Source organism: Hydra viridissima, unplaced genomic scaffold, assembly GCF_058129835.1.
Source record: "Hydra viridissima isolate aposymbiotic clone 2 unplaced genomic scaffold, HvirCarnegie_v1 scaffold_97, whole genome shotgun sequence".
Lineage (NCBI taxonomy): Eukaryota > Metazoa > Cnidaria > Hydrozoa > Anthoathecata > Hydridae > Hydra > Hydra viridissima.
The window spans coordinates 35,233-46,391 of NW_028324367.1; the positions used below are offsets into that span (position 1 = coordinate 35,233).

At 33.8% G+C, this 11,159-nt stretch overlaps 1 protein-coding gene across 1 annotated transcript; it reads right to left on the minus strand.

The window, feature by feature from the left end:
* Positions 1-6,983: 6,983 nt before the first annotated feature.
* On the minus strand, positions 6,984-11,143 carry LOC149875938 (uncharacterized). The gene is made up of 4 exons (XM_090075996.1): positions 8,011-11,143; positions 7,712-7,777; positions 7,396-7,452; positions 6,984-7,238 (listed from the first exon to the last, which is right to left on the minus strand). Exon 1 carries the CDS (start codon positions 10,799-10,801, stop codon positions 8,012-8,014), a length of 2,790 nt encoding a protein of 929 aa, XP_089932122.1. The 5' UTR covers positions 10,802-11,143; the 3' UTR covers positions 6,984-7,238; positions 7,396-7,452; positions 7,712-7,777; position 8,011.
* Between the last annotated feature and the right edge of the window lie 16 nt (positions 11,144-11,159).

An 11,159-nucleotide genomic window follows, 5' to 3' on the forward strand; every position in this document is an offset into this window, starting at 1 on the left:
AGTCGTGTATCACCATCGAATGCTTAATGTAGTGATTTCTCGAAACGACAAAAGCTTGTAAAACAAACAGCTTCGCTGTACTGTTGCCTAATATGTTAACGGATGGCCAGGAACAACCTTGGTCTGTAAAGAATGAGTTCGTTTCTCCATTCGAGGCACTAATTACTGCAGTTTTAAAAGTCACCTAAAGTATAAGCTCATCTCTCCATTCAAGAAAAACAAGCATCAGAGTTTCGGAAAGTTTGCATGCACGACACCACCATCGATGATACTTAAACAAACAGAAAATGAATTGCAAAACAGAACCACTGAATTGCAAAACATAACAACGGACAGCTTGTAAAATGCATGGTGATGAGCTTCTTCAATCCAATCAAGGAACCAAGCATCACAGTTTCGGCAATGGTGCATGTGCAAATCAGCAAACTGTGATACTTAATCAAACAACTTCACTGTTTTGCTTAGTTTAAGAACGGATGGCTAAGAACAACCTCGTTAGTGAGTATGAAGTCATCTCTTCATTCAAGGAATTGATAATCAGAGTTTTAGAAGTCTCTTACGTGCGATACTACTATCAACGGTACTTAATCAAACAGCCTCTCAGAATGGCCTAGTTTGAGAACGGAAGGCTAGGAACAACCTTAGTAGTGGGTCATCAGTTCAACTTTTCATTCAAGGAATTAAGCATCTAAAATCTGAAAAATAAAAAGAACAGCTCTTTGTTAGAAGTTCTTATTTTTATTTTTCCTCAACTTCTATTTCTTTTCTTTTTTTACTTTTTTTTTTTTAATGATAGTTTTTCTTTTTTTTTATCTATTTTGTTCGTTTAAATTAATACAACAGGCGTTTTAGGTCGTTTCTGTAACATTATTTAACACTTTAAATTGTAATAAATATTTGAACAGAAGAAAATCCCTTTCGTAACGTTAAAATGTCATAAGAACATTTCATCTTTACCAAATACGCTTGTAAAAATAGTTTCACTTTTAAAGTTTGTTGTATATGTCTTTTAATTTAGTGAATCGCAATTTGGATTTTCTTAGGCGCACATCTACTTTAGTTGCTTTTTCTTAAAGAAAGGTCACCAGAGTTTTCTTACACAGCCCCTGCAGCATAATCTTTAACAAAATACTCTTTTGAAAAGTTTTACATTGAAATAAACAAAAGCCATTTGCGTAAGTAGAGATAACTTAGAGAATAAAAAGTGCATAAACGCCTCGCTACTTTGATGAAGAAGAAACGGATGACTAAATGCAACTTTTTAATTTCGTGTGCTATCTCTTTCGATTAAGGTACTTTTTGAATATTTTTTCAAAGAAATGTTAGCGTAGTTTTCCTTTTTTAAATTTAAATCATGTTTAAAGGTAGTTTTTGAATGTTTTTTCAAAGAAATGTTAGCGTAGTTTTCATCTATTAAATCTAAATCATGTTTAAAGGTAGTTTTCGAATATTTTTTCAAAGAAATGTTAGCGTAGTTTTCCTCTTTTAGATCTAGCTTATGTTTAAGGTAGTTTTTGAGTATTTTTTCAAAGAAAAGTTAGCGTAGTTTTCCTCTTTTAGATCTAGCTTATGTTTAAGGTAGTTTTTAAATATTTTTTTAAAGAAAAGTTAGCATAGTTTTCCTCTTTTAGATCTAGCTTATGTTTAAGGTAGTTTTTGAGTATTTTTTCAAAGAAAAGTTAGCGTAGTTTTCCTCTTTTAGATCTAGCTTATGTTTAAGGTAGTTTTTAAATATTTTTTTAAAGAAAAGTTAGCATAGTTTTCCTCTTTTGGATATAGCTTATGTTTAAGGTAGTTTTTAAATATTTTTTTTAAAGAAAAGTTAGCGTAGTTTTCCTCCTTTAGATCTAGCTTATAATTCAGGTAGTTTTTGAATATTTTTTCAAATAAAAATTAGCAAAGTATAGTTTATTTAGCATGACATCACAAAATACTAAACTCAAAAAGGCAAGATAAAGTATAAGATAAACGTAAAATAAGATATAGATGAAACAAATGTTAGGCTGCATAAAATCAAAAACTGCATTGCCTATCATAAACACAAATGTCTAGTGAGAGCTTTTAAAGTTCGTTCTTTTCGTCTTTTAATTTGGTGAATCGCGATTTGAATTTTCTAAGGCGCACATGTCTTTCAGTTGCTTTTTTCTTAAGGAAAGGTCGCCAGAGTTTTTTTACGCAGCTCCTGCAGCATAATCTTTAACAAAATACTCTTTTGTATATCATTACATAGAAATAAACAAAAACCATATGCGTAAACAGAGATAAATTAGAACGCAAAAGTGCATAAAAAGCCTCGCTACTTTGCTATAGAAGAAGTGGATGACTAGATACAACTTTGTAAATTCGTGCACTACCTCAATGGATTAAGGTATTTTTCGAAAGTTTTTTAAAAGCATAAATAGCGTAGTCTTCCTCTTTTAAATCTAGCTTATGTCTAAGGCAGTTTTTGAATAGATTTTCAAAGAAAGGTTAGCGTACTTTTCCACTTTTAAGTTTAGCTTATGTAGCTTGACAAAACAACACACAAAAAGACAAGATAAAGTATCAGATAAACGTAAAATAAAATATAAATGAAACTAAAGTTAGGCTGCATAAAAAACAAACAACTTAATAATCTACTAGACATGTTTAAGTTGAATTAAGTAAAGTCCTTTGCGCAAATTTGGGTAAATAAGAGAGTAAAAATCCATAAAAAGAAGAAGTGGATGAGTAGATACAATTTTTTAAATTTGTGTGCTATCTCTATTGAATAAGGTAGTTTTCGAGAGTTTTTTCAAAGCAAAATTAGCGTAGTGTTCCTCTTTTAAATCTAGATTATCTCAAAAATAGATTTCGAATAGTTTTTCAAAGAAAGGTTAGCGCAGCTTTCCTCTTTTAACATTAGCTTATGTAGCTTGACATCACAGAACACAAAAAGATAAAATAAAATATAAGACAAACGTAAAATGAAAAATAGATGTAGCTAAAGTTAGGCAGCATAAAAAACCAACAACATAATAATCTACTAGGCATGTTTAAATTGAATTAAATAAAATCCTTTGCGCAAAAATAGGTATGTTAGAGAGTAAAAGCGCATAGAAAGCCTCGCTACTTTGCTGTGAAAGAAGTGGATGACTAGATACAACTTTTTAAAATCCTGTGCTATCTCTATCGATTAAGGTAGTTTTCGAAAGATTTTTCAAAGCAAAAATAGCGTAGTCTTTCTCTTTTAAATCTAGATTATGTCTAAGGTATTTTTTGAACAGCTTTTCAAAGAAAGGTTAGCGTAGCTTTCCTCTTTTAAGTTTAGCTTATGTAGCTTGACATCACAAAACACAAAATTCAAAAAGACAAAATAAAATATAAGATAAACGTAAAATAAAATATAGATGAAGCTAAAGTTAGACTGCATAAAAAAACAACAACGTAATAACCTACTAGAATCTAATAAAACCCTATGCACAAATGTAGGTATGTTAGAGAGTAAAAGTGCATAAAAAGCCTCGCTACTTTGTTTAAGGTAGTTTTTGAATAGTTTTTCAAAGAAAGCTTAGCGTAGTTTTCCTCTTTAAAGTTTGGCTTATGTAGCTTGACATCACAAAACACAAAACACTAAAAGGAAAGGTAATATAAAAGTTAATCGTAAAATAAAATGTAGGTGAAATAAATGTTAGGCTGCATAAAAGAAAAAAAAAATCGTAACATAATAATCTTCTATATATGTTTGGATTGAATTAAATGAATTCCTTTGCGTAAATATAAGCAAACTAGTGAGAAAAAGTGCATAAAGAGCCTCGCTACTTTGCTGCAGAAGTAGTGGATGACTATATGCAATTTTTTAAAATCGTGTGCTATCTCTATCGATTAAGGTAGTTTTCGAAAGTTTTTTCAAAGTAAAAATAGTGTAGTTTTCCTCTTTTAAATCTAGCTTTTGTCTAGGGTAGTTTATGAATAGATTTTCAAAGAAAGGTTAGCGTAGCATTCCACTTTTAAGTTTAGCTTAAGTTGCTTGGCATCACAAAACTCAAAACTCAAAAAGAAAAGATAAAATATATGATAAACCTAAAACATAATATAGATGAAACTAAAGTTAGGCTGCATAAAAAACCAACAACATAATAATCTACTAGGCATGTTTAAATTGAATTAAATAAAATCCTTTGCGCAAATGTAGGTATGTTAGAGAGTAAAAGTGCATGAAAAGCCTCGCTACTTTGTTAAAGGTAGTTTTTGAATAGTTTTTCAAAGCAAGTTTAGCGTAGTTTTCCTCTTTTATGTTTAGACTATGTAGCTTGACATCACAGAACACAAAGCTCAAAAAGGCAAGATAAAATATAAGTTAATCGTAAAATATAGATGTAACAAAGTTTAGACTGCATAAAAAACCAACAACATAATAATCTACTAGGCATGTTTAAGTTGAATTAAATAATGTCCTTTGCGCAAATATAGGAAAGTTAGAGTAAAAATCCATAAAAAGCCTCGATACTTTGCTGAAGAAGAAGATGACTATATGCAACTTTTTAAAATTGTGAGCTATCTATATCGATTTAGGTCCTTTTTGAGTACTTTTTCAAAGAAAAGTTAGCGCAGTTTTCCCCTTTTAAGATTAGATTATGAAGCTTGACATAACAAAACACAAAACTAACAAAGGCAAGATAAAATATAAGGTAAACGCAATATAATGTATAGATGAAACTAAAGTTAGGCTGCATAAAACAAACGGGTAACAATACTCTTCTATGTATGTTTACATTGAGTTAAATAAAATCCTTTGCGCAAATATAGGTATGTTAGAGAATAAAAGTGCATAAAAAGCCTCAGTACTTTGCTGTAGAAGAAGTGGATGAGTAGATACAATTTTTTAAATTTGTGTGCTGTCTCTATCGAATAAGTTAGTTTTCGAGAGTTTTTTCAAAGCAAAATTAGCGTAGTGTTCCTCTTTTAAATCTAGATTATCTCAAAAATAGATTTCGAATAGTTTTTCAAAGAAAGGTTAGCGCAGCTTTCCTCTTTTAACATTAGCTTATGTAGCTTGACATCACAGAACACAAAAAGATAAAATAAAATATAAGACAAACGTAAAATGAAAAATAGATGTAGCTAAAGTTAGGCTGCATAAAAAACCAACAACATAATAATCTACTAGGCATGTTTAAATTGAATTAAATAAAATCCTTTGCGCAAAAATAGGTATGTTAGAGAGTAAAAGCGCATAAAAAGCCTCGCTACTTTGTTAAAGGTAGTTTTTGAATAGTTTTTCAAAGACAGGTTAGCGTAAATTTCCTCTTTAAAGTTTAGCTTATGTAGCTTGACATCACAAAATATAAAACTCAAAAAGACAAGATAAAATATAAGATAAACGCAAAATAAAATATAGATGAAACTAAAGTTAGGCTGCATACAAAACCAACAACATAATATTCTACTAGTTATGTTTAAATTGAATTAAATAAAATCCTTTACGCAAATATAGGTAAGTTAGAGAGTAAAAGTGCATAAAAAGCTTTACTTTGCTGAAGAAGAAGATGAATAGATGCAACTTTTTAAATTCGTGAGCTATCTCTATCGGTGTAAGGTAGTTTTTGAACAATTTTTCAAAGAAAAGTTAGCCTAGTTTTCTTCTTTTAAGTTTAAATTATGTAGCTTGACATCACAAAATACAAAACTCAAAAAGACAAGATAAAATATAAGATAAACGCCAAATAAAATATAGATGAAACTAAAGTTAGGCTGCATACAAAACCAACAACATAATATTCTACTAGAAAAGTTAGCCTAGTTTCATTCTTTTAAGTTTAGATTATGTAGCTTGACATCACAAAACACAAAAAGGCAAGATAAAATACAAGGTAAACGTAAAATAAAATAGAAGTCAAACAAAAGTTAGGTTGCATAAATACAAAAACTGCATTGCCAAAAATAGAATTTGTTGTCTAGAAAGACCTTTTAAACTTTGTTTCTTTCGTTTTTTGACTTAGTGAATCGCGATCTGGTTTTTCTTAGGCGCGCTTGTTTCTTAGTTGTTTTTTTTGTAAAGAAACTTTATTCAGACGTTTTTTTTTACGCAACTCCTTTAACATTATTTTTAACAAAGTATTCTTTTATACGTGTTTACATTGAAATAAAACCCTTTGCGTAAATAGAGATAAATTAGAGAGCAAAAGTACATAAAAAGCCTCGCTACTTTGCAGAAGAAGAATTGGATGGCAAGATTCGTGTGCTTTCTCTTTCGTTTAAGGTACTTCTTGAATATTTTTTCAAAGAAAAGTTAGCGTAGTTTTCCCCTTTTAAGTTTAGCTTACGCAGCTTGACATCACAAAACGCAAAAACCAATAAGGCATGATAAAATACAAGATAAACGTAAAATAAAATAGAAGTGAAACAAAAGTTAGACTGCATAAAAACAAAAAAAAAAAAAAAAAAAACATAATATACTTCTATGTATGTTTACATTGAACTAAATAAAATCCTTTGTGTAAATATATGAAAAAATAGAGAGTAAGAGTTCATAAAAAAGCCTCGCTATTTTGCTGAAGAAGAAATGGATGTCTAGATCTTTTAAAATAAGGAACTTTTTGATTTCTTTTTCCGAAAAATGGTTGGAGCAGTTTTCCTTTTTTAAATTTCACTTATGCAGTTTAACATCACAGGAAATATTATTTTGCTTTTTAACAAACTCTTAAAAACATCAGAAGTAATTCTAAATGCAACTCTATTAAAAGTTTTCACAGAATAACAAAACGACTTCTTTTTTTTTTTTTTAAAGATAAAAAAAAGTTTGAACTATCTTTAAATAAGAAATGTGAGAACAGTTTAACAGAACTTCTTGTTTATTATGTCTTTAGCGAAACAGATAAAAATATTTGCAAAAGCATAGATAAAACAAACTACACAAAAGGCCCATCTTTATTGCCAAACTGAACAAACTTATCTAAACTACATAAATGGTTTCACGATATTGCCATATTGAACAAACTTTTCTAAACTACCCTCTTTTTGAATTTTTAGCTTCATGTTTTTAATTTTGTCTTTAATATGGCTTTGGTAGGAGTACTTTTGCAAGACATGAATGAGCTTGTCACTGCTATGATTTGCCAAGATGCCAAGGTAATCTTTGTACGAGCAACTTGAGCTTACATCTGTAAACACGTCTTGCAAGATGTATGCCAACACCAAAGCTGCACATCGTGGAAAACTTCTGGTGTTGAACCATTCGTTGTGGCCAGGGCAAGCATTCAGCTCTTCAACTATTTCATCTAAAATTTTACAAACTCAAGTCATAACACAAAGTGATTAAATCAAATATTCATTTGGTTCTGAAGTAAGACAAGATTTATTCTGTTTTTTTATTTATTTTTTTTTGTTGACCTTATTGTTTGCACTGATAGCAATAACTGGTTTTTGAAAGATTACCTAAATGGCATTGGCTAACTTCTGCTTTGTTTTCCTTTGTTCTTGGCTGAGTTGATCCTGAAATAAAATAAAACCATGTTCATTTTTCTAATTCATAAAAACCATCAACAGTTTCTAAGTGTTAGAGATGATAACAAGCTGTGCATGATTTCTAACGGTGATGTTTCTAACTTCATCATTAGAAATCGGGTAGACACAACTTTCTAAAAGTGCACTTAGCAATGATGGCTAGTTTTTGTTAACAGTTAACCATCTGAAATTGTGCAAGAAGAGGTTTGTGTTTATATATCTTTGTATAAATTAGGTTTTACATTACCGATGAGTTCTTGAGTGAAAGATGGCATTTCCAACTTGATTTTTTTTCTTCTTGGATCTTTTACTTCTAAAACATAATCAGTTTTAGTATCATTCACTTGTATAAACATTTAAGCAATCACAGAATTAGTCCTGCAACAAATACATACACACTTCTGTGTTGTTTTTTTGTTTTGTTTTGTTTTTTTTACAGCTCTAACAATAACAATAGGGCAAGGAGTTGATTTGGGCATTTTCATTTTTTGAAAGCGTGTTGAGATTTGCATAAAAATCAAAAATCAAAAATCAAAAAGAATTTACCTCAGGATGTAGAGGCAAGACTTTGGCTAAATAGGCTACCAACAGATTGAACAGCATAAGGTGAGAGCTGCTTTGCAAGAACAGTACCAGCCTGTTGGACAGGAACAGCTGAAACTGGATCAGATGAAAGAAACAAACTGGGTTTGGCCAATGTTTGCTGAAAAGCAACAAGGCTAGGAGTCAGAGGAACAGAAAAGACCTCTTTTGAAGGACAGAAAGCGACTTGCTGAGAAGGAGAAGCAGAAACAGGTTTGGCAACCACTTGCTCATTAAAGTAAACTGGAGAAAGTTTTGCATGGTGTTCAATAAAATCCGGTTCATCAGGAAATAATGTTAATGCAAGAGGAGAACAAGCTGTGCCAACAGGAACAGCTAGAGTCTGATCTACATCCATACAAACAGCTTGTTCGTTAGGAACTAGTTGTGCAAGAGCAGGGGATAGTTCAAGAACTGGACCAGCGATTGTTTGTTCAGATGGAACAGACGAAACAGGAGTTGAGGTAGGTTCACACAAGAAATCTACGGCATGGTCGTTGCTATCCTCTAAAGGAACATTGTTTTCTACAGCTGGAGAAAACGGAACCACTGTGGTACAGCTGAAAGTAGCAGCACATTCTTCAGAGTCAGAACCGGAGTCTAAATCTTCCTCAAAGATGTCCTCAACCTCATGAAAACCGTACTCCTCTGCATTAGTTTGGAGCCAGTCCATCACATCCTTCTCCTTCTTTGGTGGTCTCTCAGACTTTTCAACAGTCAAAGACTCTATGACTCCGAAGGACTGTCCGATGCCCAGGGCAAAGCGCAACTCCTCTGCAGCGTTCCACTGGGACACATAAAAGCTATCCATTGTGTTCCTGCTGTGCTTCATGTAGAGTGTAGCAAACCGCTCGCGATCTTCTTTGCTGTTGTTGGCAAAGTAAGTGGCTATCGAACCGCGAATGCAAGTGGGAGTAAGACGCTTCATGGGAATGTTTACTTGGCTTTTTCTGAAGCAGGACGTCAGGCAAGAGGAGATAGCAGAGGAACCCATCTGGTAAACAGGCACTCTAGTTGCACCGAGTGTCACACATTCGTCTTTGTTGGGTCTCATCGATGGAAAAAGGGGCCTGTAGCAGTCGCTCAACTCCAAAACAGTCTTGGTGTCTGCAGCCATGTAGTGAGAGTCGTTGACAAGAAGGTCTCTGTATCTCAGCAAATAAATATCGATCAACACTTTCAAGTCGTTCGGCACTAGAATGTTTTTGGCTCCGTACTTGTATGCTGTTTTGTAGCGCTCTTGCACAATGCAATATCCACACTCACTCTTCTCAGCAGCCATGTAGTCTCTAATGTTTAAAAGAGCAATGTTAGATTTTCTTAAACTGTTAATTACAGTGACAGAGAGCAGAAGATGGTTTCGTAGAGACACAGCATTGTCTCTAGTCGGTGTAAGAGACGGCTTTCTAATCGATTCCACTAACTGTCTTACGTATGCAGACTTGCCATATTCGTTCAGCAAACTGACATTGATGATGTTGATGCATTTTTTGCTTTTCACAAGGCTCCTCCTCAAAGAACGAAAGGGCCTCAGCACTTTTTGTAACTCCTCCACCTTGCAGCGCAAACGTCGGATGGCCTCATGAGAAAGTCCGAAATAGACATTCCTGGCTTCACTGAAACGAAACAGGAGACAAAGGTAGACAAGGCGGTTGTACAACGTGTGACAAGACATGGCTTTTGTTTGGTCAAGTTCACTCAGCTTGGAATTGAGCTGAATGTTTTTAAAGTGCATGGAAAAGTATCTATCCTCCAAAACGTTGGAATTGGTGAGAGCGTTCGGGTGCAGCGTCAGCGTGCTGTCACAACATGTCAATATTTCAACAACTGCATTTTTGTAGATCTTTGCTTGTGACAAAGTGTTGTTGTTGGCTACCACAAGCCACTTTTCAAAATCTCTGAAGAGCTCATCTGCTGACTGGTAATAAAAGTGAAAAGCATCTTTGTCCAGCTGAAACAAGAGTCTCTTATCTTCTGTCAAGACGGAGGAGTTGGAAACCAAGTGCTTTAAGGAATTAAAATCAGAGTCTAGGACGGATTCGGTGTTCAGCTCTTTGTTTTCTACAGAGGTGCATTGGTTTGCAGAAGGAGCCTCGGACGAACCAGCAACTGATGAGGGCAAGCTTAAAAGAGGATCAGAGGAAAGAACCGGAGAAGAAAAAGAGGAGGAAGGCCCAGGAGCAGAGGATGCAGAGCCTGATGCAGACGCTTGTTCAGCTACTGGCTTAATACCAAAGAAGGCAGGTCGAATAAATTGAGGGACATAGAGCTTGTCGTTGTCGTATCGCTTTGCCTCTGCAATCTTTTGTTTGATCGTCTTGGAATCGTAGAAATGAGTCTCTTTCAAGTGTATGTCCAGTCGGTCGTAATACTTCCAACATTGCAAACAGGGGTAAGGTTTTGGACAGCCGGACTTGCGTTCGAGACGAGCATGCTGAAACTTCCTGACCATTGCAGAGTAAAAGATGGAAGCTTCATCCAAAGTCCAAGAATGATCTTTTTTAGTCAAGTGTCTTTTAATGCTTGTGGAGGAATGTTTGCACAAAGGCATCGGACAGCTAACAGCGTACCTCTTCTTGGTACCATAGAAAGGTACAACCCTGTTTACGGAGCCACACGCTGCAACTAATGCGGCCCTGACTTTGTTTTTGAGCTTTAAGTCTCTCTGTTCTTGTGACTGCCTTCTTTTCTTTTTTTTCGCTTTAGAGTTCGGAGAAGGGGCAACAACAGTGTTGTTTTCTTGTGAAGAAGACATGTTCAGGTGTTTGTTTGCAACGGTTTATGCTAAAAAAAAGAAGACAGTTAGTGAGAGTGTTTTTCTTCTGCCTGCATCCTGGAATCCTGGAATGTTTACAACTGCAGGGAAGAGCTGTGTTTTTTCGAATCCTCTGCAAAAGAGAAAAAAGAAAGAAAAGAGAGCAACAAGAAGAAACAAAGTTTCCACTAGCAAATGAAAAAGAATGAGAGCAACTAGCATTACATGCATGGTGGCAGCAGTGATTGCTATTATGAGAAGGAGAATGAGAAAAAAAAAAAAAAAAAAGAAACAAATAAATAAAGAGATGGAGTTTGAGAGGATCTCGCAACCATATGACTCAAAGAAAGAAACTGTG